The sequence below is a fragment of the Melozone crissalis genome, unplaced genomic scaffold (genome assembly GCF_028551555.1).
Source record: "Melozone crissalis strain CALT ecotype California unplaced genomic scaffold, PUWL_Pcris_2 ptg000009l_1, whole genome shotgun sequence".
NCBI lineage: Eukaryota > Metazoa > Chordata > Aves > Passeriformes > Passerellidae > Melozone > Melozone crissalis.
This window is the reverse complement of record NW_026535787.1, coordinates 19,656,834-19,679,210: the sequence shown is the minus strand read 5'-3', so window position 1 is coordinate 19,679,210 and position 22,377 is coordinate 19,656,834. Positions and strand designations below refer to the sequence as shown.

At 40.1% G+C, this 22,377-nt stretch overlaps 1 protein-coding gene across 4 annotated transcripts; it reads left to right on the top strand.

Annotated features, from left to right (window-relative positions):
- Positions 1-218: 218 nt before the first annotated feature.
- CD47 (CD47 molecule) lies at positions 219-21,960 on the top strand. 4 transcript variants are annotated; one of them, XR_008482775.1, is made up of 11 exons: positions 219-322; positions 3,474-3,824; positions 8,372-8,461; positions 10,159-10,260; positions 10,618-10,710; positions 11,219-11,314; positions 12,764-12,856; positions 14,577-14,608; positions 16,816-16,945; positions 17,575-17,602; positions 19,589-21,960. XR_008482775.1 is itself a non-coding variant. In XM_054270260.1 (11 exons), the coding sequence occupies exons 1-10, from the start codon at positions 277-279 to the stop codon at positions 17,598-17,600; spliced, it is 954 nt and encodes a 317-aa protein (XP_054126235.1). In that variant the 5' UTR covers positions 219-276; the 3' UTR covers positions 17,601-17,602; positions 19,589-21,960. The 4 variants fall into 4 exon arrangements, 2 of the variants coding, with proteins under 2 accessions (XP_054126235.1, XP_054126236.1); XM_054270260.1 differs by having other exon boundaries at positions 16,921-16,945; XR_008482774.1 differs by having other exon boundaries at positions 16,816-17,602.
- The last annotated feature ends 417 nt before the right edge of the window (positions 21,961-22,377 follow it).

Sequence of the window (22,377 nt, the reverse complement as noted above, 5' to 3'; positions counted from 1 at the left end):
GCGGACATGGGATACATATCCTGCTAATCACTTAAAAAAGACACGAAACACCACTAAAAACAAGTCTTATCGCAGCTCAACTCCCGCGGGCTGCTGCGGAGTACGGGGGGATGGGGGGTGCGGGGCTGTCCGTGAAGGCGGCACCGCCCCCCGCGCCAGCGGCGCGCCCAATCAGCGGTTCGAGCGCCCACCCTCCCCCCCTCCTCCGCCGCCCGCCCGCTGCGGCGCCGCTCGAGCCGTCGCTGCTCCGGGCCGCGCCACCGCCGCCGCTCCGCCATGTGGCTGCTGGCCGCCTCCGTGCTGCTCGGTGCCCTGCCCGCAGGTGAGTGCCCGCCGCGCCCACCCTCCTGCCTTTCTCTCCCCTTGTCTCGTTGTCCGTATTGCTCCGACTGCGGCCGCAGCGATCGCCCCGAGATGCATCGCATCCCGTGCGGTCCCGGCGCGTGTACCGCGGCGGTGTCTCCAGCGAGGCTCCCGGAGTGCGAGGCGGGTGCGAGGGGACGCTAAGCCGCCCCATGAACCGCGGGAAGGAGAAGGTCGGGTGGCGGCGGACGGAGGCCGGTCCCGGGGCCAGCGGGGCGGAGCGGCCGCCGCCCGTCCTCCCGCCGCTCGGTGAGGGGACTCGCGGCGCTCCTGCCCGGAACTCCCGGCTGTACCTACTGGCAGCCGGCGCGCGTGGGACCGCGGGTCCGGCAGTGGTAGATCGCCATCCTTTGGGAAGGAGAGGGCACACACACACGCGATACACGCTGTTATCCAGCCCCCGCGGCTTCCCGCATTGTCCCCGGGCCGGCGGTGGGCTGCTCCCCTCAGAAGCTGCGGAGGAGAGGAGAGACAGCGCGCCCAGAGCTTTGCTCCTCACCTCCCTGTGCATTAGGGCAGCTCAGCTCCCTGTGCTTTCCTAAACTGCCGCGCTGGTTCCCCGCTGCACAGGGTCTAGGGTTAGCGGCGTTTCTTGATCGTGATGGGTCTGTGTGCCATCGAAGTGCAGTTGACATTGCACAGTCTTAAATTCTTATTTCTCTGCCTTGAGAAGAAACTCAGTGGGAGGGACGGAGCTAAAAAGATTTCAGCGAGGTGCAGGTGCTGTAGTTGTTGTTCTGTCAGTAAGCGGCACATCGAAACTTGCGTGTTTAAACCTCATGTCGAAATCATGTCTGGGTTCCGGAGTTAGCCGTAGACTGGCTTAAACGTCAAGTGCCCCAGCGTGGTTTGCATGAGAAGGTGAGAAGGGCCGGCTCCCATCAGGTGCAGTGACCACACTTAACCAGCTCTGCCAACTGTGTGCAGCAGTTCTGAATTTGCTCTGCATGTGCAGAGCCTTTCTGTGGCAGCTTCGCAACTGCGAGTTCCTCAGAAGCCCCCACGCTGCGTAGTGTAAGGCTCTAAAATTGCCACCTTCATGTGACGCCTGTAAGATGATAATCTACGAGAAAGTTGGAGGCGAAGAGCCCACCCAGTAATCCATTGCCTGCAGGATTTGGTAACTGGTGGGAGAGGCTTCTCTTGGCTTCCTCTTAGCCCCAGAATCGTTGGGAAGTCGGTAGTGGAAGAACCATCTGCAGGAAGCCGTGGGGCTCCCGTCGGTGGGAGAGCAGCCACACAACCTCTTCCGTCAAAGCAGCCGGGTCGCAGAGCGCTGAGCCCGCGAAAATGTGAATGTGCTGGCTCTGAAAAAGAGGAAAAATTCCAGCAGTTATTATAGTGATTTAGTGTGAAACAGATGTGAAATTTATTTCACAAAGAATCATTGAAGGTTTTAATTGTATATGTTTGATTTTTATTAGGGCATAGGTTGAGGTTTGTGTGTGACTCCTTTGTCCTGCTTTTGTTACTTTTATTAGTTTAAAAATGCAACACAATGAGTAAACCAGAGAATACTTCTTCGTCATTGCGAAACGCCGTCGTGCATAATACATACAGAGCCAGTTTATTTTAAGCTGTTGTTATTCAGTAGTAATCCAGGAAATAGTGTTAGAATATTAAAGCAATATTCAAAACAGGAGTGGATTTCTTTTTAAATGTGATCTGAGACTCTTGATTTGAGGGGAAAAAAAATTAAAGAGCTACTGCAAATAGTGACAAAACTTTTTTTTCCCTTTCCTTTTTTTTTTTTTTCTTTCTCCCCTTGCCGTTATTAAGTTTAGTCATTAAATACATATCATCATTCTGAGCTGGTTTTATACATGTGAATATAGGTAGTTTCCCTGAAGTCTCTGGAGCTATTCCAGTTTGTAAGTCTCAGTGCTTACAGTATTAGGGGATTTTCATATCCTTTCCCATATTTGGTTTTATCAGATGGATGTAGTAAAGCATTTTGAATTATTAATGGCTCTGGGACTTTGGGGAGCAATTACTATGAAAAAAGCGATTAAACTTTGTTATGATTTCATACAAACAAGGAAAAATAGATAAAATAAAATATTCAAAGCCCTCATAGCTTACATCCAAGCTAGTTTAATTAACCTGTTTTTTCTGGTTTCTGATGTAATTTATATAGTGCTGTTACAATTTTTGATATTCTTAAGAGCTAGTGAATCAATCTTCATTTCTGATGAAGTCTCGGCATAGGGCTGAGGTCTGTCTTGAAACAGTTGTCAGTCAGTACTACTGTTTTAGAACTGTGGTGCCATGTGGGAGAGAGATGGGAAAACCCGGCAATGGTAACGTAATCCTTTGAGGTGTTTATTTTTCCTCACCTGCATTGAATGTGATTGTTAGAGACATTAGTCATGGTGATTTGTACTACAGGTTGGTGATTTTTACAAATTCTCCATTTTCCATTTTGTTGCGTATGCAGTGAAATACTAAGTAGTAATCTTATTTAATATCTGGTATTGCGTGTGCACGTTCTTCACTGGAAAGGAAAAGAGAATTCGCAAGAAGTGATCTAAACCTATGGGCATTTGGCTCCACCTTCAGAGATAAAGAGGGAACAAGTGACAAAGCTTTCTTGCCTAAGCTGCCCTGCCTGCCTTTTCTCAGAAGTGTAATAATGAGACTTTCTTCCCTGTGTCCTTAATGAGCTGTAAAGGGAGCTTGGGTGGAGTTGATGGCTGGACCTCAGTTTATATTGTGTGATCAGCAGCAAAAAACTGAACATCATTGGCACAGTCTATGGTTAATGTTATCTGTAGGTTTTGCAGAAACCAGACAGAACTTCCCCTTGTGAAATAGAAGTGTCCAAGTAAATAAATGGCAATCCAGATTTTTTTTTCAAGTGTACGATGGGTTATCATATGTATATATGAAATTATGGTGAGAATGGCTTGAGTTTGTGTAGAATTAGAATTGTAGAATTATTATAATGTCTTTTTATTCATCTTCTGTTGATCCCTTGAAGCATGATTCTCTTTTTGTGGTTTCACGGGAGAGTTTGTTTTGTTTTCCCAATTCACTTGTTGTAATTATTTCTTTGTTTTTGAGTATTAAAAAATAATTCTGAATGTGTCCATTTTCATTTTTCTTTGTAGGTTCTGCCCAGTTGACACTTTCTGGGACGAGTGTTATAGAAAAAAATGACTGTAATAGAACCGTAGTTTTGCCCTGTTACGCGACTAATCTAATCCAGAACAGTGAAAAATTCATGTTTGTTACATGGACAAGTCAAGGAGTTATAATTTTTTCTTATCATGGAGGAACCAAGAACATTAATCGTCATCCCTCATTTTCGTCTGCAAGACTTCTATCCCCGTCGGAATTAATCAAGGGTGTGGCCTCGCTGGAGATTAACAGTCGACAGGCAGTTGTTGGAAATTACAGCTGTAAAGTAACAGAATCAAACAGAGAAGGAAAAATAAGAATGCAACTTGTAAACAGCTCAGGTGAGTTGCCTACTATTGTTTCAGAACCTATTGGAAGGGGAAAGCAAACAAAATCTTAAGGGAAAGAGAAAATAATGAACATGAAAATGTGATCTTTAAAGTGAAATGTAAAATATGTAGCACCCAGGCCTTCTAACTTGTAAGCTAATATGGCTTATTTAGGTTTAAGTTAGAGGGGAGTGCTTCCATGGGAAAGATCTGAACACAATTTTTCATTCTGTAATAATGTCTGAGCATGATTTAGGTCCTATATAGGAAAATCTATGTTTTACCACATATTTTTGATTATGTAGATGCTGATATATTCAGCAGTCTCATGTTATTGTGTGACATATTTCTGTTCATCTTTATAATACTGGAATGTATACATCCATCACAGTGTCTGCAGAGATCTTTTCTTGGAAGAATTGCTTCTTGCAACCTCTAACTCTGCTGGAAAACTGCAGGTAGAACTAATAGAAATTCTGTTTTAAGAGCTCTAAAACTCAGTCTGAAAGTCGGCAGTTTTCTAGCAAGGTTGAAAATGCTACTGCTAGGTGGCAACTTGTTGTGGTTTTCTAGCATTAAATGTCATCTTCAAAAGATGGTGTTGAAAGTGATGTTGAAATGAATGAGATGCACTAAATGAATTTCTCATCTAGAGAGCTGTTTTACTTTATCTTGTCAGTCCCAGCCCACGTTCTCCAGCACCTCAGCTGTTGGATAATGGGTTCTGCTGTACTTGTGTCATCTGTCCAGTGCTGTGCAGATGTGACAGTTTCACTGGACATAGGTGTGCCCTGTTCATCTCTTTTGCACAGAGACTTGCCTCTGGAGAGCTGCTCAGAAGCACTGAACGTGTTCCATATATGTAGCACACGGAGCCTTACCCGCGCACTCCAGAGGTTTTTTTGGTTTTGCTATTAGTTTTCGCACTTCACAATAAAATATTTGTGAAGCTCAAACAGATATTGTGTCCTCCTGCAGGCATTTGTGTAATTCTCATTTGGATCTAGTTGTTGAGTTAACCATATACCCTGCCTAGCAAACGTGATCCTGAAATTGAGAAGGGCACAGCCACTGAAAGGGAAGATGCTAGAATATCATTCTTTTCTTAGAATGCTGCAAAAACAGGAAAGAGGTACACGTGGTTTGTTTCCTTCATTCTCTTACAGCTTACTCAGACTTTTTTGACTGTTTATGCAATTCAGTGTTACTCTCCAGAAGAGGAAGCAAGGCTTGAGAATGTAGGAGAATCAAGTCCCATTTGCAAGTTTTATTTTCTTTGTGTTTATAATTAAGAAATCGGTATAAAGACAACAGAGCAGGAAACTGATATAATTTTTCTAATTTCATTTTCTAGTTGACAGTTGCGACGACGAAACATCGGAGAAATGTGGTTAGTGAAAAACTCTTAAGGTTGCATTAGGTTTGAGACTATATGCTAGAAAACATAAAACTTAGGTTTGAGGGTGAAGGAAAGCAGTCGCTTGCTCTCTCTCTCAGTTCTTCTGCACAGCTTTTTGTTGCTTGCTCCTCCTCAGTGTTCTGGAGAAACTCTTGAGACAATAAGCTAATCGAAGAAAGTTTTAGTGAGTGAATTTTGAAAAGGGTTAGTGGATAATGGAAATCCTGTACCAGTCTTCACTGCATCATTTCTGAGCAATGAATTCATGCTGTCACTACTAGCATGTTCCAACTGATGCTTCAACAAAGATAGTCATACAAAGGGCAGCTGTCCTCCATCTCTCTTAAAGAATTCCTGGATTCACCTAGGCAGTAAGAGTGTGAGCAAGATTTCTGTGCAAGTGCCCTCGTCTTTGTGCACAGACACACTTTGCTGATCAGGAGAGTGACTGTCAAGTTTTCATTCACTGTTTCATTTTCCTCTCTTCATCATCTTTCATCTTTTTTCTTGCTGCTTTTTTGTTTCTCTTATTTCATCGTCCTTTTCATTTCTTTTCTTCCTTGCCTTTTCCCCTGTTTTCTTTCCCTTTTCTCTTCACTCTTCTTTCCCCAGTCTGGAAGTCTCTCTTCTTAGCTTGGAACTGGCTGCCCTATATTGGCTCTCAAAGCACTGCTTTATGCCAGGAGTTCAGTTGATTACTATGAAGCACCAGAGTAAGGGAAGTATATTTTCAGGAAAACACTTTCAGCATTTTCATTTCAGCCTCTTCCTTGCATGTTGCATGTGTCTGCAGTATTGCAAACTCTTCTGTGCAGGAAATTCTTTCAGACTCCAGGATCACACATGATTCTGTGTTGCATGCTGAAGCCCCAGCAGATACCAGGCTTCTTGGTTGCTTTTTCTTTACGCTGGATGATGTCAGCTGGAAGTGCTGCAGAGGAAGTGAAGTGGCTCTCAGAGTCTCTGCTTGCAGTTACTTTAATTATTTGCAGTTGTATCAAACAGCATCACTGGGATTTGGCTTATCTAGGGAGCAGCCACTGTGCATTGCAAGTTACTGTTCAATATCAGTTGCTTTTTCAATATTGCGGGTAAAGCGAAAAGCCTTGCATCAAACAATTCAGTGAATCAACTTTGTTTTGGTGAGTGTCATGGTTTGACACTGGCACAATGCCAGTGCCCCCATGAATATATACTCTCCCTGGTGTCTACTGTGAAATGTGATCAGAAATAGAGCACAGCAGGCTCCAGCTTAGAAATAAAGAAAAAAAACTTTATTAACCTACAACTATATGTAAAAAGAAACACACACAGAGCTCAGAATGAAAACTTTCCAAAAACATTCCTCCTTCCCCCACCAAACTTCCAATACACCACAGTAGGACAAAACCTTGGCTTCTCAATTCAGTTACCACTCCTCAGATCACCAGCTCTTAGTCCATCACTATCCTTCAGATAATCAATTCTCAGTTCATTACTGAGTGAGGAGTCCCTCTTGTACCATAGGCTTCCCCTGGAAACACAGTTGAGACCTCTTGCATTTCCATGTCACATGTGGCACCACCTGGAAATCATTTGCCATCGTGACATCTTCCTTCCATGCCCAGTGCTCTCACCACTGTGTGTGGACCAGAGCTGCTTCTAGGGTTCCCCTTTTAAGGATGCTTTGCCCAGTTTCAAAAAAAGCACAGTCTCTCATTTTCGGGACACCTGTCCCCCCAAGATTCACCCCCTGCCCCCCCCCCCCCCCCCCCCCCCCCCCTTTTCAGGAGGCCGCACTGCCAGCACATGATAGCAAATTTCAAGATGGCACAAGCGCTTGCTCTCTCTCTGTGCTCCTCTGCCCTTCTAGGGGCCTTCACCTCCCTTCTCTGCCCAAGGCCCTGGCCTGCCTCACCCGGCTGCATGGCCTCCCCTCTCCTGCCCAACCTCCAGCTGGGCAGGGGAGCTCTGACCTCTTTCACCCGCCTGAACCAAGAGAGAGTTTTCCTTGGAGTTCTCTGCGTTTAAAGCCCGTGTTCTCAGAGGTGTATCCATGTCCTCAGTGGCCACACCAGGTGCCAATATTCAAATCTGAGCACCCATTGGTTTGACCACCAAACTCCAAAAAAACTCACTTCCTTTTCAAAGCAGGACAGTGAGTTATAAGTTAGAAGCAACTTCTCCATTTTCTTGCCTTCAGCTTAATGCTTGCCTTGTATTTCTGTTGTATGCACTATATCTACTTCTGTGGCCTCTTGTGGGAGGAGGGGAGGGAAAGAGGGAAATTTGTGAACTTAGAAGCTGCCCTCAGGGTATTTAATTGGCATTTAAAATTGTGAGGTATTGCTGAATAATTATATGTTTCTGGAGCAACAGATACAACTTTTATGTATGGAGAACAATGCAACAAATGCATCTTAATAAAGATTAGAAATTTCTTTGGAAGGAAATGTGCAGGCAGAGGAATGGTAGAAAGTATAATGTAAGAAATGGAGACTTTGGGTTCCACTGAGTGAGCCTAAATAAATACATGAGCAGAGATGCAAGAATTAACTACATTTTCTAGTTCAGTGGAGATATTTTCAGAGTTTTATGTTGGAAGGTGGCTTACAGGGTCTTAAAGCATGACTGAACAGCCTATGGCATCCAAAATGCAGGGGGAAAAAATCTAGATGGATGATGTTGGGAGGACTTCAGATTGTTTCCCTCTCATTTGGCTAGCTCCTGTATTCCTTACCACACATCCAGATCTCTTTTGGAGTTACTGCCATTGAAGGTAGGATAGAATGGCTGAGGAGGCATCAGATTGGACCTTTCATATCTTCTCTGCTTAGCCTAAATACTGGTTTTTTTCTGATTTACAGAGATTTTTGTCATTCCACAAGTTCAGTAGCTTGTAGTGCCACAAATTAGCACCAGCATATTCTCTGCTCCAGTGGAAGTTAATAGTTCCAGTTTGGAAAATACTGGGATGGCTGGAAGTGCTGAAAAAGTAGGTTGTCACATAGAAAAATACAAAGGTAGAGGACGTAGGTTTCTTACCCTATTATAATTCTTAATGCTAAATTTCATATAGTATTGGGCAATCTACAGCATAGCCTAAGAGGAATTATAAATGCAAAGCAAATAGGCTCAGTTTTTGTTCTCTTCCTACTATTTTTCTTTGTTTATTCACTAGGATCATGGTTCCTTCTAATGGAGAAGGCTGTCATCATATCATTGGTGTGCTTCCTTGTTATTTTATGTGCAGCTCAGTTAACTTTTATTGGTAAGTATTTGCTCTTTAATTCTTTGCAGTTGCTGATTGTCCTGAAATCATTTCCGTGCATAAAGGCACCCATGTAAAATGAAAGGTGATACTCACATCTAAAAGATGTGTGGAAATTGATCCAGATAATACACAGAGGCGTGGTATGTGTGGAGCTTTTCTTCACAGTTGATTCACCATGACATTATTGAATAATTCAGAAATGTTTCATTATATGGCCATAAAATCAATATGATAGAAGGATGGTGTGCTCTCTTCCCAATGTAAATCTTTTCATTAGTCTTTTAGCACTGGCTTAGTTATAATTCAACACTGACATCGGTGCTTTTGTTAAATGTTTTTAGAGGCAATACATCAATTTTCCAGTGCCAGATATCCATAGATGTTCTTTATACACTGCTGTCCAACATCTGTGCAATGCAGAGTGTGCTTTATGTCCTGGTCTTTCGGATGGTGCAATTTGTTACCTCAGTCTTTGAGATTTTTCAGCCTTTTTCAATTTTTAGACCTCTAAAAAGTAAACAAATGAAAAAAAAAGAAACATTTCAGCTAAGAGCCAAGTCAGTAAGAAATGGAAAGTGCACTCAGGGTGATTTGTAATAATCACATACATATTCAGCTATCTATGTATAACTTCCTTTATTACTTTTCGCGAATCTCTGGAAGTGTTGTTACTCTTCAAAGGTCTATCCATGGTCCAAGGTTGAAAACTAATACATACTTTAAAAAATTATTTTATCTCTGTATTGTTATATTTCTGATTTTCATATTTTATAATGGTATAGGAACTCTGATCTGTTCAGAACCTGTCATTGCCCTGCTTTCGTAGCAGAACTTACAACATTTTTAGGAAAATAATAATTTCATGGAGAGGCACTGTCATTTTATAAGAGTAATTTTAGCTTGCTTGGATGTTTTTGTACCTGGGCAATTCATTGAAAATTCTTGGCTTCTGTGGGGAAAATGAGGTGTCCTATCTCTAACTTAAAAAACATGGGTGTACTTATTGCTTGTTGGGATTTTTTTTTTGTGTTGGTGCATTTTTTTTTCTTTAAATTTTACTCTTTTAGGTAACCTGGGAATCCACCAATGATACTTTATGCCTTTAATTAGGTTTTTAAATTGGGCATGATTCTTCTGTGTACTATTTGTAAATGTTTGTTTTCTTGGTTTGGTGCGTTGGGAGGTGTTGTATTGGTTTGTTTGAGGTGGATTTTTGTGACTTTTGTTTACAGGACTGACTTTTAGGATTTAAGTTCCTTTGGGGACAGAGGTGATGTGATGTGTCTGAGCTCACACAAGTGTCATAAAGAAGAGAATGAAATCTGGAATTTCTAATCCTTCTCTTGACATCCACCTGAGTAACAAATTTACTGTAACATTTAAATATCAGCAGTGCATCTACCTGAATTAACCTTAATTACCACGTTCCAGAGTTATTCTGATAACATATCAGCTGAACTGCATGAAAGGAGAAAGTAAGAATTTGACTAGAACCCTGATGCCAGGTGTCATTTTTCTGAGTAAGCCGTATTAACCATATCAATTAATAAAAACAAATTAAATCTTGGGAGTGGATATATTTGTAAATTTTAGGAGTTTGAGTTTCTTTACTTAGGGACAGTCCAAGTCATAAATCTGTGTATTTCAGTGAGAGAATCCGTGTGTCTGATTGTTTTCCTCTCTGTCTCTTTAAGGCTTAAAATATGAAATTGAATCTCAGAGGAAAGTGTGCACTATTGTAGCACTTGTCATCTTTGCAGTTTTAGTTGGTGTAGGTGCTGCTCTCTTTATGCAAGGTAAGTGATTAAAATTGCTCTCAATTTAAGAGAATAAGAGCAGAAAGGAATGTCTTTGATTCTGTAGTATGGAAGTTAGTACCACCTATTAATTGCCATTTAAGTAAAAAGAATATACGGACTACAGCAGAAACAGCATTGGGGTTGTCAGGCCCTCAAGTGATGGTAGGAAGATACTGACTCAAAATTTATGTATATTTTCTGTCCTACTGCCTTGGGTGAATATTAGGGACTAGAGAGTGACTTGTGGTTCATTCAGTGGGAAATTTGGTGATGCCAGTGATTTATGTTTGTTGCTTTATGCGTTTATCCAGCTAACAATTTTGGTTTTACTGATTGCCACATAAATGTTTGCAGATGGCTATACTGAACAGAATCAGGCTGGTCTTGGCCTCCTTGTAATCCCTGCTGTGATTTTGGTACCGCTTCAGTACGTCATGTTTGGAATTGGTGAGTATTTCTTTACTCACTAACACACAGATTGAAGCAAACTGAGCTACTTCCATAATCTACAAAATACTCTAATTTTTATAAACAGGTGCTACAATAGCACACTGCGTTCATCACATGTATAGTATCTTGAAACAAAATGTGTAGCCTGTGTTTGTTGGGCTGAGTTGCTTCACAAAAGATGTAGGAGTTGCCTGCTTGAACAGTGAATTTAGGGTGGCACATCAGTGATTTCTGCTCACCCTTCCTGGGTTTAGGGAGTGGGTTGAATAATTGGCTCTGAGAATGTGGGTTCCATTTTTTCTAATTGTAGTTTGTTTATAATGTTATATATATATATAAGTGTATGTCTATGTATACATACAGGAGCCTTGACTTGCAGTGACTTGTAGATTTGTTACCATGCTGGTTGGCTGAGCTTAGAATTTAGGAGAATCTGATTTCTACCTTTATGCAATTACCTGTATTTTACATCTCTGTAGTTAAATTTTATTTTTTTTTCCCCCAGTTTTTGACAGTCTACTGCAGGCAACATTGGCTCTGATAGGTTTAAAACTTCTTGGATTTATCATTGCTATAGTTGGTTTTGCACTGTGTGTCTCAGGTAAGCACTTAAGTCTTCTGTGAAAGTGTGCCTTTTACTCTTGTCTACACCTGATGTTTGTTTATTTCTAACACTTAAACTTTGTGAAAATGGCTTTACTACATGAAACGTTAACTAGTAACTTCTGTAAATGTAGTTTAGGACTACTGTGCTAATACTTTTATGTGGTGAAAGAAGAATAGCCTAAAGGAAGTATTACATACATCAGTTTCATGACTGCATTCTGTGAGCATCTGCTTTAGAAAAAAAGTTAATTGTTTTAATTTTGCATGTTAGTGTTGATTTTGGGTGACTATTGTTATTCTTACTGGGGCCTAGGGTATTTAGAAATTAAATAATAATAATTTTCACATGTTAAGTGATTAAATCAGACATTCCTTGCTAAACTAAGTCCATTAATATTTCAGTGAATACCATTAAAACACATTAAGAAGGTAAATGTAGAAACAGTAAACCTGGATTTGTTCTTGGGCTGTTGTAAGTGGGGTTGTGGCTGACACTCTGTTTCATCACTGAAAAAGTTACTGTCACTGTGGTGAGGGAACACCAGCTAACCAGCACACTCAGTGATGTCTCTTACTCCTGCCTCTGGCCTCCCTTTGTTGCCTCCCTGCCTTCCCCTGTGCCACCAGAGAACCCCCCAGCAGAGAAAAGGGTCAATTTAGGACCAGTTGTCCTTGGCAATATATTTAGTAGGAGAATGCATATTCGTGTTCCTCGTAGGCACTTTATGTTCCTGATTTATTGTTTTGTGCAGATACTCTTCATTTTAGTCATTAGTTTGGGGATTTAAGACCTATTTCTCCTTGAAATGGTTTCTAAAGATTTGTTCAATCTGGGTGAAATGACAGCCCTTTCAGTGGAGTTGTGATTTAAATTTTATGCTTTTTGTTTAGTATTTACAGAAGTATTTGTAAGTTCTGCAAGTTATAATAGTAAAATAAACTGATGAGAGATTTCTGGTAAAGCATTAATACAAGGATATTTTTGAGGATGTTTTATAATGCTTGTAAATGCAAAGTGTCCCTAGTTTTTTTCAGGGTGCTCTTCTCCAATACATACATTGTAGTGTTACCTGTATCTCTGGGGAGTTCAGCTCAGTGACCCTGAACTGTCAGAAGAATCAGCTCATCCTGGGTTGAGCTGACAGATTGTTGTAACAACAACAGTATTGTATTCTGTCATGTAGTACAATTACAGGCCAAAACAGTTGGGATTGAAGATGTATTAGCTAAGCAGGATGAATCAGTAAATGCCTCTGTATCATTAAAGAATGCATACAAAAAAAGAAATATGCAGGAGTCGTTCTGGGATAGCTTTGAAAGTGAAATTAAACATGCCTGTCTGTATCAGGTTTATTTATTTTACTAAGCAGTTATATCTGAAAATAAAAGTGTTTGGGCTTTTTTTGTGTCAATTGACACAGTTCTTTTATTGTGTTTTTCCCAGCCTGTCCTCCATTACATGGGTCTGTTCTGATTGCTGGCTCAGCTATTATGGCTATTGCAAGTTTGCTTAGTCTGGCTTACGTGTTAATTATGGGTAAGTAGCACCTAATATTCTGCATTATTTTCCTTTTAAGTGGACATAATTTATCTGAGCACAAGGAGTGATTTCACAGTTACATAGTTATAAAAATTGCTGAGAAGTTGTCTGTATGTGTTGGCTTTGTTTCATAAAGTGTGTGGGGAATCTTGAGTTAAGAAACCCACAGTTTATCATCATAAACTGTTTCGAGATCAGCACAGCCAGGTTTCTTAAGTAAGAGTGTTTCAGTTGTAGGAGGGATGTTGCTGTTTCAGTTCTGCATTTACACAGTTGGCCAGCTGGATCTTAGAATGAAGAGAGCAAAAGGGTGTAAAGGATTCTGTGGAGTGGGTTGTGGGATGGTGGTGACAAAACCTTATCAAAACATGGATTTAAAGAAGCAAAAAGCTGCCTACTGATTCGCACTAGTTAGAGGTAGGTTAAAAGAAGAGCAATTTGAAGGCATACCTTTCATTTTAGTGAACCCTGGTTTCCCTCCTGCTTAATTTTAAAACCCAGGAGAAAAGAATAGCAAGGCATTGTTTCCGAAACTGATCTGTTCATCAGATCTCAAAAGATGAGAGATTTAAAGATGTGCTAAATAAGCGAACCCAGCAATGCTGTGTGATTGGAATGCTGGCACACCACAGCATAACATTGCGTGGACTCTACAGCTTGGGTCAGAGTGGCTTTGGTTTCAAGCTGTACACAGGCTCTTGTTGGTTGTCCACCCTCTGTGGACAGAGAACTGTGCAGCTGAGCATATGTTCCTTCCAGGCTCAGGTTGCTGAGGTGTTTGCAGTGAGTGCAGTCGCAAGTCTGCACTGAACCGTGCAGGCTCCTAGGTTGATGTGTGCACACCATGTGTGGGCATGGCCAGAAATAGACCCTGAGACAGGGAGAGTTTCCAGTTGAGAAGAAGTTAAGGCAGATTGCCTAATATTTGATATCCAAGTTAAATGAAGATGAGTCAAAAATATGACAGATGTGAATCAAGCCTTTTAATAACAACAATAAATTTATGTTTTATTGACTTTGGTTTACTTTGATAAACTTGTATAGTGTTCAATGCTATGTGTTCATGGTCTGCATAAATGTTGCATTTCTGGTTTGATTTTGCTGGCTGAAGAAGTCAGATGCGACTGTTGGGGTAGATTCTAGCATGCCAAAATAAGCACAATGAATAGTGAGCAACCTAATTCACCTTTGGAGCTGAGTGCATGAATGGAGCCATTCAGTTGCTGTATGTGATAAGATTATTCTGTTTCCTAAACAGAAGTGTGCTTAGAGGCTCTAAGATTTCCAGATCATAGAATTAAGTACCTTTGGACAAGGAAGCTGCAATTCTGTGTGTTAACAACTCTCTTGCAAGTTGTATCAGTAGACAATACCTTTTCCAAGGTAACAAGTGACAAGATGAGAGGAAATGGCCTCAAGTTGTGCTGGGGAAGATTTAGATTGGATATTAGGAAAATTTTTTCTCTGAAAGGGTGGTCAAAGATTGAAACAGGCTGCCCAGGACATGATGAAATCACAATCACTGGAAGTGATATTTAGCCCCTTGGGAGACATGGGTTAGTGGTGGTGATGTTGCTTGGGTTGGGCTTGCTGGTTGCTTGAGCTTGATGTTCTGGGAGGTCTTCTTCAACCTTAACAATTCTATGGTTCTGTGTTTTTATTTGGTTAATTGTAACATTTATTCATCTGCTTGGTCACTTTTTTGTAATTATTTTAGGTTCCAGAATGAAAGATCATCCTCGTCCGGGGGTAAGCTTAAAATTAATAAATTTGGGGTGACTAGATGGCTCAGGGGATTGTAGTGAGATACTGAACCTTTCTTCACTAGTTCGAATTCAGACCAGGTTGGTAGCAAGCAACAGTTCTGGCTGTGTAACGGATGTCTAATGTTGAGTGAGTTGGTGGTCTCCATTGTCCCTATTGAGTGTGTCTGTGGTACTGTAATTGCCAACCTGACATAGGCTTACTCTGACTGTTGTGCCCAGATGGAGTTTCCATTGCTGTCACTGAAAGGTGGTGGAAGTTTGATGTTCTTTTAGAGTGCACTCTTCTACCTGAATATTTAAAAGCCATTTTGCTCGCCTTATTAAAAAGCTTTTTCCTTAATGTGAGTGTAAAACATCCAGATGACTTGTAAGAAAGACTTAAAAGGTTTTTTTCCTGTGGTCTTGTAGACCAGAACTCTTTGGTATTCTCTTCAGTTCCTGGCTATACAGATGGCATAACCTTGAACTTTTTTCTGATTTTCCTAAAATGCCCCATAATTTGATGAGACCTTCTGAAAAGAAAGTACCTGTCTTTAGGTAACACAGAACAAATGGAAAAATATATTTTTTTTTAAAGAAGTTTTTTTTTTTTTTTTAAAGAAGTTGGTAGTTTTGGATAGTAGAATAATAATTTTCTAAAGAGTAATTTTCTCAGACTTACACAGTGCTTTTGAGTGATTCATGGATGTGAGCTGCCTGATTTCTGGTGTTTTCCAGAAGCAAGGAAAGAGGCGCAGCTGTAGAATACAAGTAAAACTTCCTTGCAGCAGGGGGATCTGGCAAATAGTAACTCATCCCACCTCCTGGATGCCAGCCATCATTTGAGACACATTTTCAAGTCTCCAGTCTAAAGCCTGAGACCCAGCTGTTGAAGGAGGATGGTTTCTAACACTGAGAGCTGACTGCAGTTAGGACAAGAGATTTTTAGGGTTTTTTTTATTATTTCCTTTTGCTTATTCATTTTCATTGTAATGAGTAGTATTTCAGAGGATTAGTCTTTCTTTATGGAAGGAATATAAGTGCACAGAGCTTTAAAAAATGGAAGAAAGAGGCTAAGAGATGTTATAAAAATGAGCTGAGAAGTGAATTGAAAGTATGCTTCATTCAAAATGAAATCTTGCCTTTATCTAACATCCTTGTGCTTACAAGGATGTAAAGGGAAGTAAAGAAGGGAAGTAAACAGGGCAAGAGGAGGGTGGGGTTTTTTTCCTTAACTTAGTTTTGCTTGTAAATAAAAGCATGCAAAATAGCATCCTTTGATGGGAATTCTGTTCTCTTTATGAGCTGCTCTCCCCATTAGGTGGTCTTCCATGGCAGCAAAGAAGTGAGAAATAAATAGCCACAGCAGCACAGGAATGAACATCATGTTACTCTCTGAATTTGGGACAGAAATAAAATCAAAAGAAGTTTTTAAAACTTAGATGTCATTGGAAACCTCAGCTAGTACAAATATATTCTTTGCAGCTGCAGATAGGTGAGGGCTAATTACAGAGGAATTCAAGTGATATAATTTGTGTTTATGAACTTAGGGCTGCTAGGGAAATTCGTGGTGGAAACTGGAGTGTGTTAACATGCTCCTTGTTTCCATCAAGGGCTCTTCAGCCTATATTGCTGTGCTTTGAGGCAATAAATAGGTTTGAAGTAGTTTTAAGAATACACTTTGAATCTGTGTCATCTAATGACTGTGGAAAAGTTAATATTGGTGAAGGGCATAATTTTCACACTGGGGCATGCTTAAAAAATTATTATTGAAATTTTCGTGAGTCAGAGGGCAAAAAGATGTGTTTTTGAAATCTGCCATCTTAACCAAGTACTGATTTTTTTTTTTTTAGCATTTCTGTAGGTTGCATGTGTTGTTTCTGATGATTGTCTACCAGACTAAATGCACAGCTGTCATGTATTTCTTTCTGAGGAGATTCCACTTGATTTGCTTGGCTACTAATTTTCTTTTCTTTTTTAGTTGTGCTGCTTTGTTACTAACCATTGATCAAATGACAGAAAATATCAGTTAGGTTTTAGAGCTTAAAAGTAATATCTGCATGGCTTCCGCTGCCACCTAGGGGTATCTCATCTGGGTAAACATTACAGTAAGGGAAAACTACTTGGAGAATGCAGCTATTTACTGATAATTTTTTTTCCAGAGCTTTAGTCATTAATTTGATTAACATTAAGCTTTCTTCATTTTTGTAGAATCACTACTTACTGTATATGTCAATTAGAGTAATTTAACTGTGGCCAGCCAGAAGTAAACATGAAGGCTTTTTATACATATATATATTTTTAAATGTTTTGCAGAAAGCTGTAGAAGAACCACTAAATGGTAGGTGATATTCAAGGTTTATCTTCTCATTAAGGGATTAATTATGGATAAAGATAGTTCTAGTTGCCACTACCACAACTCTAAGATGGCAGATCAGTGTGGCAACTCATGTGGCTCTGTGAGTCAGTAAGAGCTTGATTTCTCAATAAAAGGTTGCCTGCAGCTCCAGACTCTCTGTTTTATGCCACCATGCTTGCTAGCCAGAGGCACTGTTTGACTGTTTTAGGAAAAATCTAGTATCTTACTATACTATGTCCACCCTCTTTGCTTTGCAAAATGTCCAGCTTTTAAGGGACTCATATTGAAAACTGATGTTAATTCATAAAGATTTATTTGGGTGAAATACTTAATGATCACAGCAAAATCTATCCTTACCACTCTATTCTTTCTGTATTTCCTTGGGTTGGGGCAACTCTCATGGTGTTGAGAGACTGATAGCACTTAAGGTGAGGGAAATTTACAGTGAAAAAGGGATGACTTTGAATTTTTTTTTTGCTATTATGTTCACTAATTGGCATGCTGTGTAGTAGCAAGTTCTAACCTGAATTTTAGAACTAACATGAATACTAACCTGTAAAGCATTTATTTCTCTTTCACTCATTACTAATCCATCTTCTTGACTTTTAAAGATGCAAAAGGAGTGATGTTAGAATGATGGTAAGTCTAACACATGCTTGTTTTAATGGCTCGGCATTTGAGGGTTTTGATGTTTAGAGTAACCCAGTGCTATTTCAATGAAACTTGGAGGACAGGTTTCAGGGCGGGTGCTGTTCTTACTCAAATTATATTTAATTGTAAAGAAAGAATACATGTATCCTATATCAAACATAGGGGAAGAATGTGTATTCCTAAACAGTGGAGAGGATGAGTCAGTGAGAGAACTGTGCAATAGTGTGTTTGTGATCAAATGTGGAAAGTCAAATAGCTTTATGTTTCCTTTTTGCTCGTGGAATATTTAAGATGCATGGAATGGTGGTGAGTTGTTCTATTTGGGTGTGGTTTGGGGTTTTTGGTTGTTTTATGTTGGTGGGTTTTTTTGTTTTTGTTTTTTGTTTGGTTTGTTGTTGTTGATATGACTAAGCTTTCTCTCTGCATTTTAATTGGTGATCCTCAATGGATCACCACAGGAAAGTGGTTTAAAATTAACTTTCTCTCCCTCTCCCCCTCTTTAGGTGTTACTTGAATTCTCTGGGTTTTGTTAGAATGTATTCCAGTCAGATTTCACTCAGTTTATTACTTTTCAGATTGTCTCATTGAAGAGCCTTAATTTTAGGCTAGATGATAAGGTTTGAAAATGAAAACAGTACTGTCGAGTCTTTTCTATTCAGCAGCTGTACTTTTCATGGGAATAGGATTAAAAAAAAAGCACTTGTTGATGCTGTTGTTACTTAGGTTTCTTCCTGAATACTGAGCAAGCTTGTCATGAGGTATCACTAGACCCTTAGCCTAGTATTCCTGTATTCAATTACAACATTTTGATACTTGGAAGGAAGAGTAAACTCACTCCAAATCTGTTAGCTCACTTGAAATACTTTTAGATCATGCCATTTCTAGGAGGCGTGGATTGACAACAAGCAAATAAATGAGGTACTAGTTAGCTGTAATTGAAAACAGGTGTACAAGTTTTAAAAACAGGTTTCCTTACAAATATCATGTGCTGTTCAATTTGTGTTACTTATGACTACTACATTTGGTTCATCCAAATATCCCATATAATTATTTTCTAAACCAATAGGATTACACTTCTACAGTACAAAGGACAAGTGCATTGGTGTCTCATAAACACATTGGTAGATGTATACCAGTTAGGGTAATCTCAGCTGGATGGAGTGGAAGGCAGGGCCTACTCCAGGACTGGCTACTGCTTATTCTTGACAGAGTTGAGACCAGGAAACAAGTAGATTATTGCCAGTCTATTGCATTCAGAGCAGACCAGAAGGAAGATCAGGATGGGCTCTCTGCAGTTACCTCAGCCTGCTGAAGAACAAGGCAGAATTTTGATTGGAGATCAATTTTAAATAAGTTGCCTGTTTTTTCTTGGGTTTCATTTAGGTTATGAAAACCTACCCTCTAGTGCTCTAGAGGTGGAGTTTCCAAAAGCACAGAAATTGTCAACTACCTATTTAATTTTAGGGTAGAGGTACAAGTCTGTCTGTTTTTTCTGCTCTGAAAGATGGCTCCTAACCAGTGACAGAAGGTTTTACAGATGGAAGGCAAATGCTCTGACTCACACACTGGAGGCAGTAACCTATTGAGCTTTACCTGCTTCTATGCTAACCTTCCCTGGAAAATTCACACACAGACTGAGGCAGGGATGAATCAGATGCTGAAGCTGACCAGCTTACAAAATAGCATGTGAAAGTAAACTAGCATTAGAATATATGGACAGGGTGGGTCAGGCAGCTGAGCTTGTGAGCCACTTCAGCTTATTCAAATTCATGAGTGAAAGCTCCAAGACAGTGTCCACCTTTCTTTTGTGGAGAGGCTGAAACATCACTTGCTGTTAGTAGCACCTTTTCCCACTATTTGAATGCTAAATGTGCTTTCAATTGTGAAATTAAAATAAATCTGTAGGCTGTGACTTGCATAGCATTGCTGTTCTTCCCAAACAATATTTCTTCTTCTTTCTTTTTAAATTCCCAGAACCGCAGAGCTATGTGATGCGTATATAAAAAGTACACCGTCGTTGATACACCGTGGCCTTGAAGATGCACTACTCATCGAGAAGAAATTCAGGACTCTAGTTGTTTTGCATGTGTGGCAAAAGTGCTTTTGATATAAATGACATAATTTTATAGTCACAGCAGCTGTAGCAAGGAACATGTGTGTTTGCCCACATGTGATCTTTATTTTCTTTTGTTATGGTGTATATGGGATGGTTGAGGGTGAGACTATAAAAAGCACTGTTTGCCCAGTACAGTCTCCCTGCAGTAATCCTTAGTGGTATTATTTTCAAAAACTATCATTAGTCACTGCTTTGATAATGGGCCTGCTGAGCCCAGAAATTGCAATACCATTTAGACTATTGTTTTCTTTATTTGTGTGCATGGACAAAGTATGGTTTATGTGTTTGATACAAGCAGGAAGTAGAGATTGTACAAATACATCTTTTCTGACATTCAGCAAATTTTTATTAAAGATTAGTCACAAAGTTGCATAAGTACAAAGTTTATTCCCAGCTCTCTTGAAATTATTAACAAAGTTCTAATTCCAGGAGATGTTAGTATTCCTCTCTGTGGACAGTAGTCATGTGTGCTCTGGTGGCTGATATTTTTGTCCAGTGAGAGGGCTCTCCGTGCCTCCTCTGTATCCTCTGATGAGGAACTGCTTAGCTGTTGGAGCCTAATTCAGCACTGGAATTACAGAGCACAGGAGCTGGTAATCTTAATGCTGAATGTGGTTCTTGTGTGTGTTCATGTTGTGCAGTGTGTGGAATTGGAAGCAATTGCAGGCTTTCTTAACTCAGTGAATTTGTGAAAGTCACGGATGCTTCATAAAAAATAGAAGTTTCCTATTTAGTATATTTTTGATAGTTTAAAACCTTGTTTTCTTGAATGGAAAAGAGCTATATAATTTCTGGCCCAGGTTTGTGTTGCTGCCATTACATCACAAATACATAGAATAAAAAGTAGGAAGAGCTGATGAGGAGTGAGGAAGCTCAGTTTCTGTATATATATCTAATGATATGGTTAAAAATCAGTTTACTAGGACTTGCACATTCCATGAGATTCTGCTATGTTTTACAGCTATTTTGAGAGTTGTTCCAATATAGTTGGCTGCTCTTGGACTTTGCGTATGCTTTGTAGAAATCTTGACACTGTTTCCTGTTTGTACTAAGGTACTGTATTTCAAAGGCACACACGGTTTTCTCCTTCTAACAATTTAAAACTTGGTTTGGAAAGCTGTTGCCAAACAGTCACGTAATAAAATCCATGTTTTTAAAGATCCTGAGTAATTTGGCAGTTCTCAGAATTGAATGTTACAAACCAAGGTTCATATCCATTTTGTGGGTGCATGTTGCAGGGATTTGGGTCTCTGCACATCGAACTCCGAGTCGCATTAAGAATTTAACAAAGCAAAATTGAGGTGTCGTATTTTACAGTAGGTGCTGTCATAATCGTCCCTCTTGCCAAGGCTGCAGGATTGAGCCATTTAAAGCAAGCTATGGGCCAGCCCTCACTGGGATCAGTGGAACTGGACACAGGGAAGAGGGTCACCCATGCGATAAAATGTGGGAGAAACATGTATGGCTCTCGTTTACTGTCCTACTTTGCCAGTGGGAGTATTCACGTAAGGTTTGAGCTCTTACAGATGAGTCTTTTGGTGCAGGTTTTTCCATAATCTCAGTGATACTGAACTAAAGATGGGAGATGGTTCTCCATTACAATTCAATATAAAAACTTTTCTAATTTAGTATTGTCCAGTGCTCCCTATTTATAACTAGTGATTCCCTCTGTCAAGTTGAAAGTCTTAGCAGCAGAGGAATAAAAAACCAAATTAACTGGAATTCTGTTGAGGTATTCTGCCTTATAAAAACAATTATGTATAATAGCTTTATGTTAATTTCTCTAAAGCAAACTGCAGCAGAACCCCGCTGTGTCACCGTGGGATCAGGCAGAGCTGTTCCTAGGAATTGTCAAAACCTGAGGAGCTCAGTGGCTGGCTATGTGCTGCAGAATCGTGGCCCCAGAAATGGGAGAAACCCACCATCCTGTTGCATTAAGGGCTGGATTTCTTGTAGGTGGGAATTTAAAAGTGGGAGTTCAAAAAGTCATTGGTACACCTAGCCAGCCCTTTTCCACCAGTAATTTAAACCAAAGTTGTTCATAACTGTATGCTTTCATTTGTGTGTGTACATATGTGTGATATATAAATATATAGACATTTTAAATATCTATAGATCTATAGTCTTTACCCAAGAAACTGTTTTTATTTATGAAACATAAAATTATTTTGTAAATATTGTGCTAATATTCTTAAAAAATAAAGTCATTTTAAGTTGTTTTTGCAGGAGATTTTCTTGTTGCTAGCACATTGAACTTCTGTAGCTGCTTCCATAAATTCATAGTCATAGCTGCTCTTCTCCCTGTCTTTATGTATTACTTACTGGATCTGCAGGAATGTTATCAGGGTTACATAGGCTGCAACAGATGATTTTGGGTGTGTTTCTCCTTAGAAAGGTCATCCAGATGGTGAAGTGAGTGTGTAGGCTGCCTTGTAATGACTTCAGTTGTGCTCTCCAACATCAGCCATCAAGTGCTGTCGCCTCAGTGTGCTGTGGGGGGAAATGAGGAACAAGCTGCTGCTGCCACTGTAATTACAGAAACAGCAGTGCAGCACCTCTCTTCAGTCTGTCTTTGTAGCCCTGCAATGGTATTTCTATGAGAAGAGGATCCCTTGTGTTAATGCTGAAGCATTGCTGGATGAGTTCT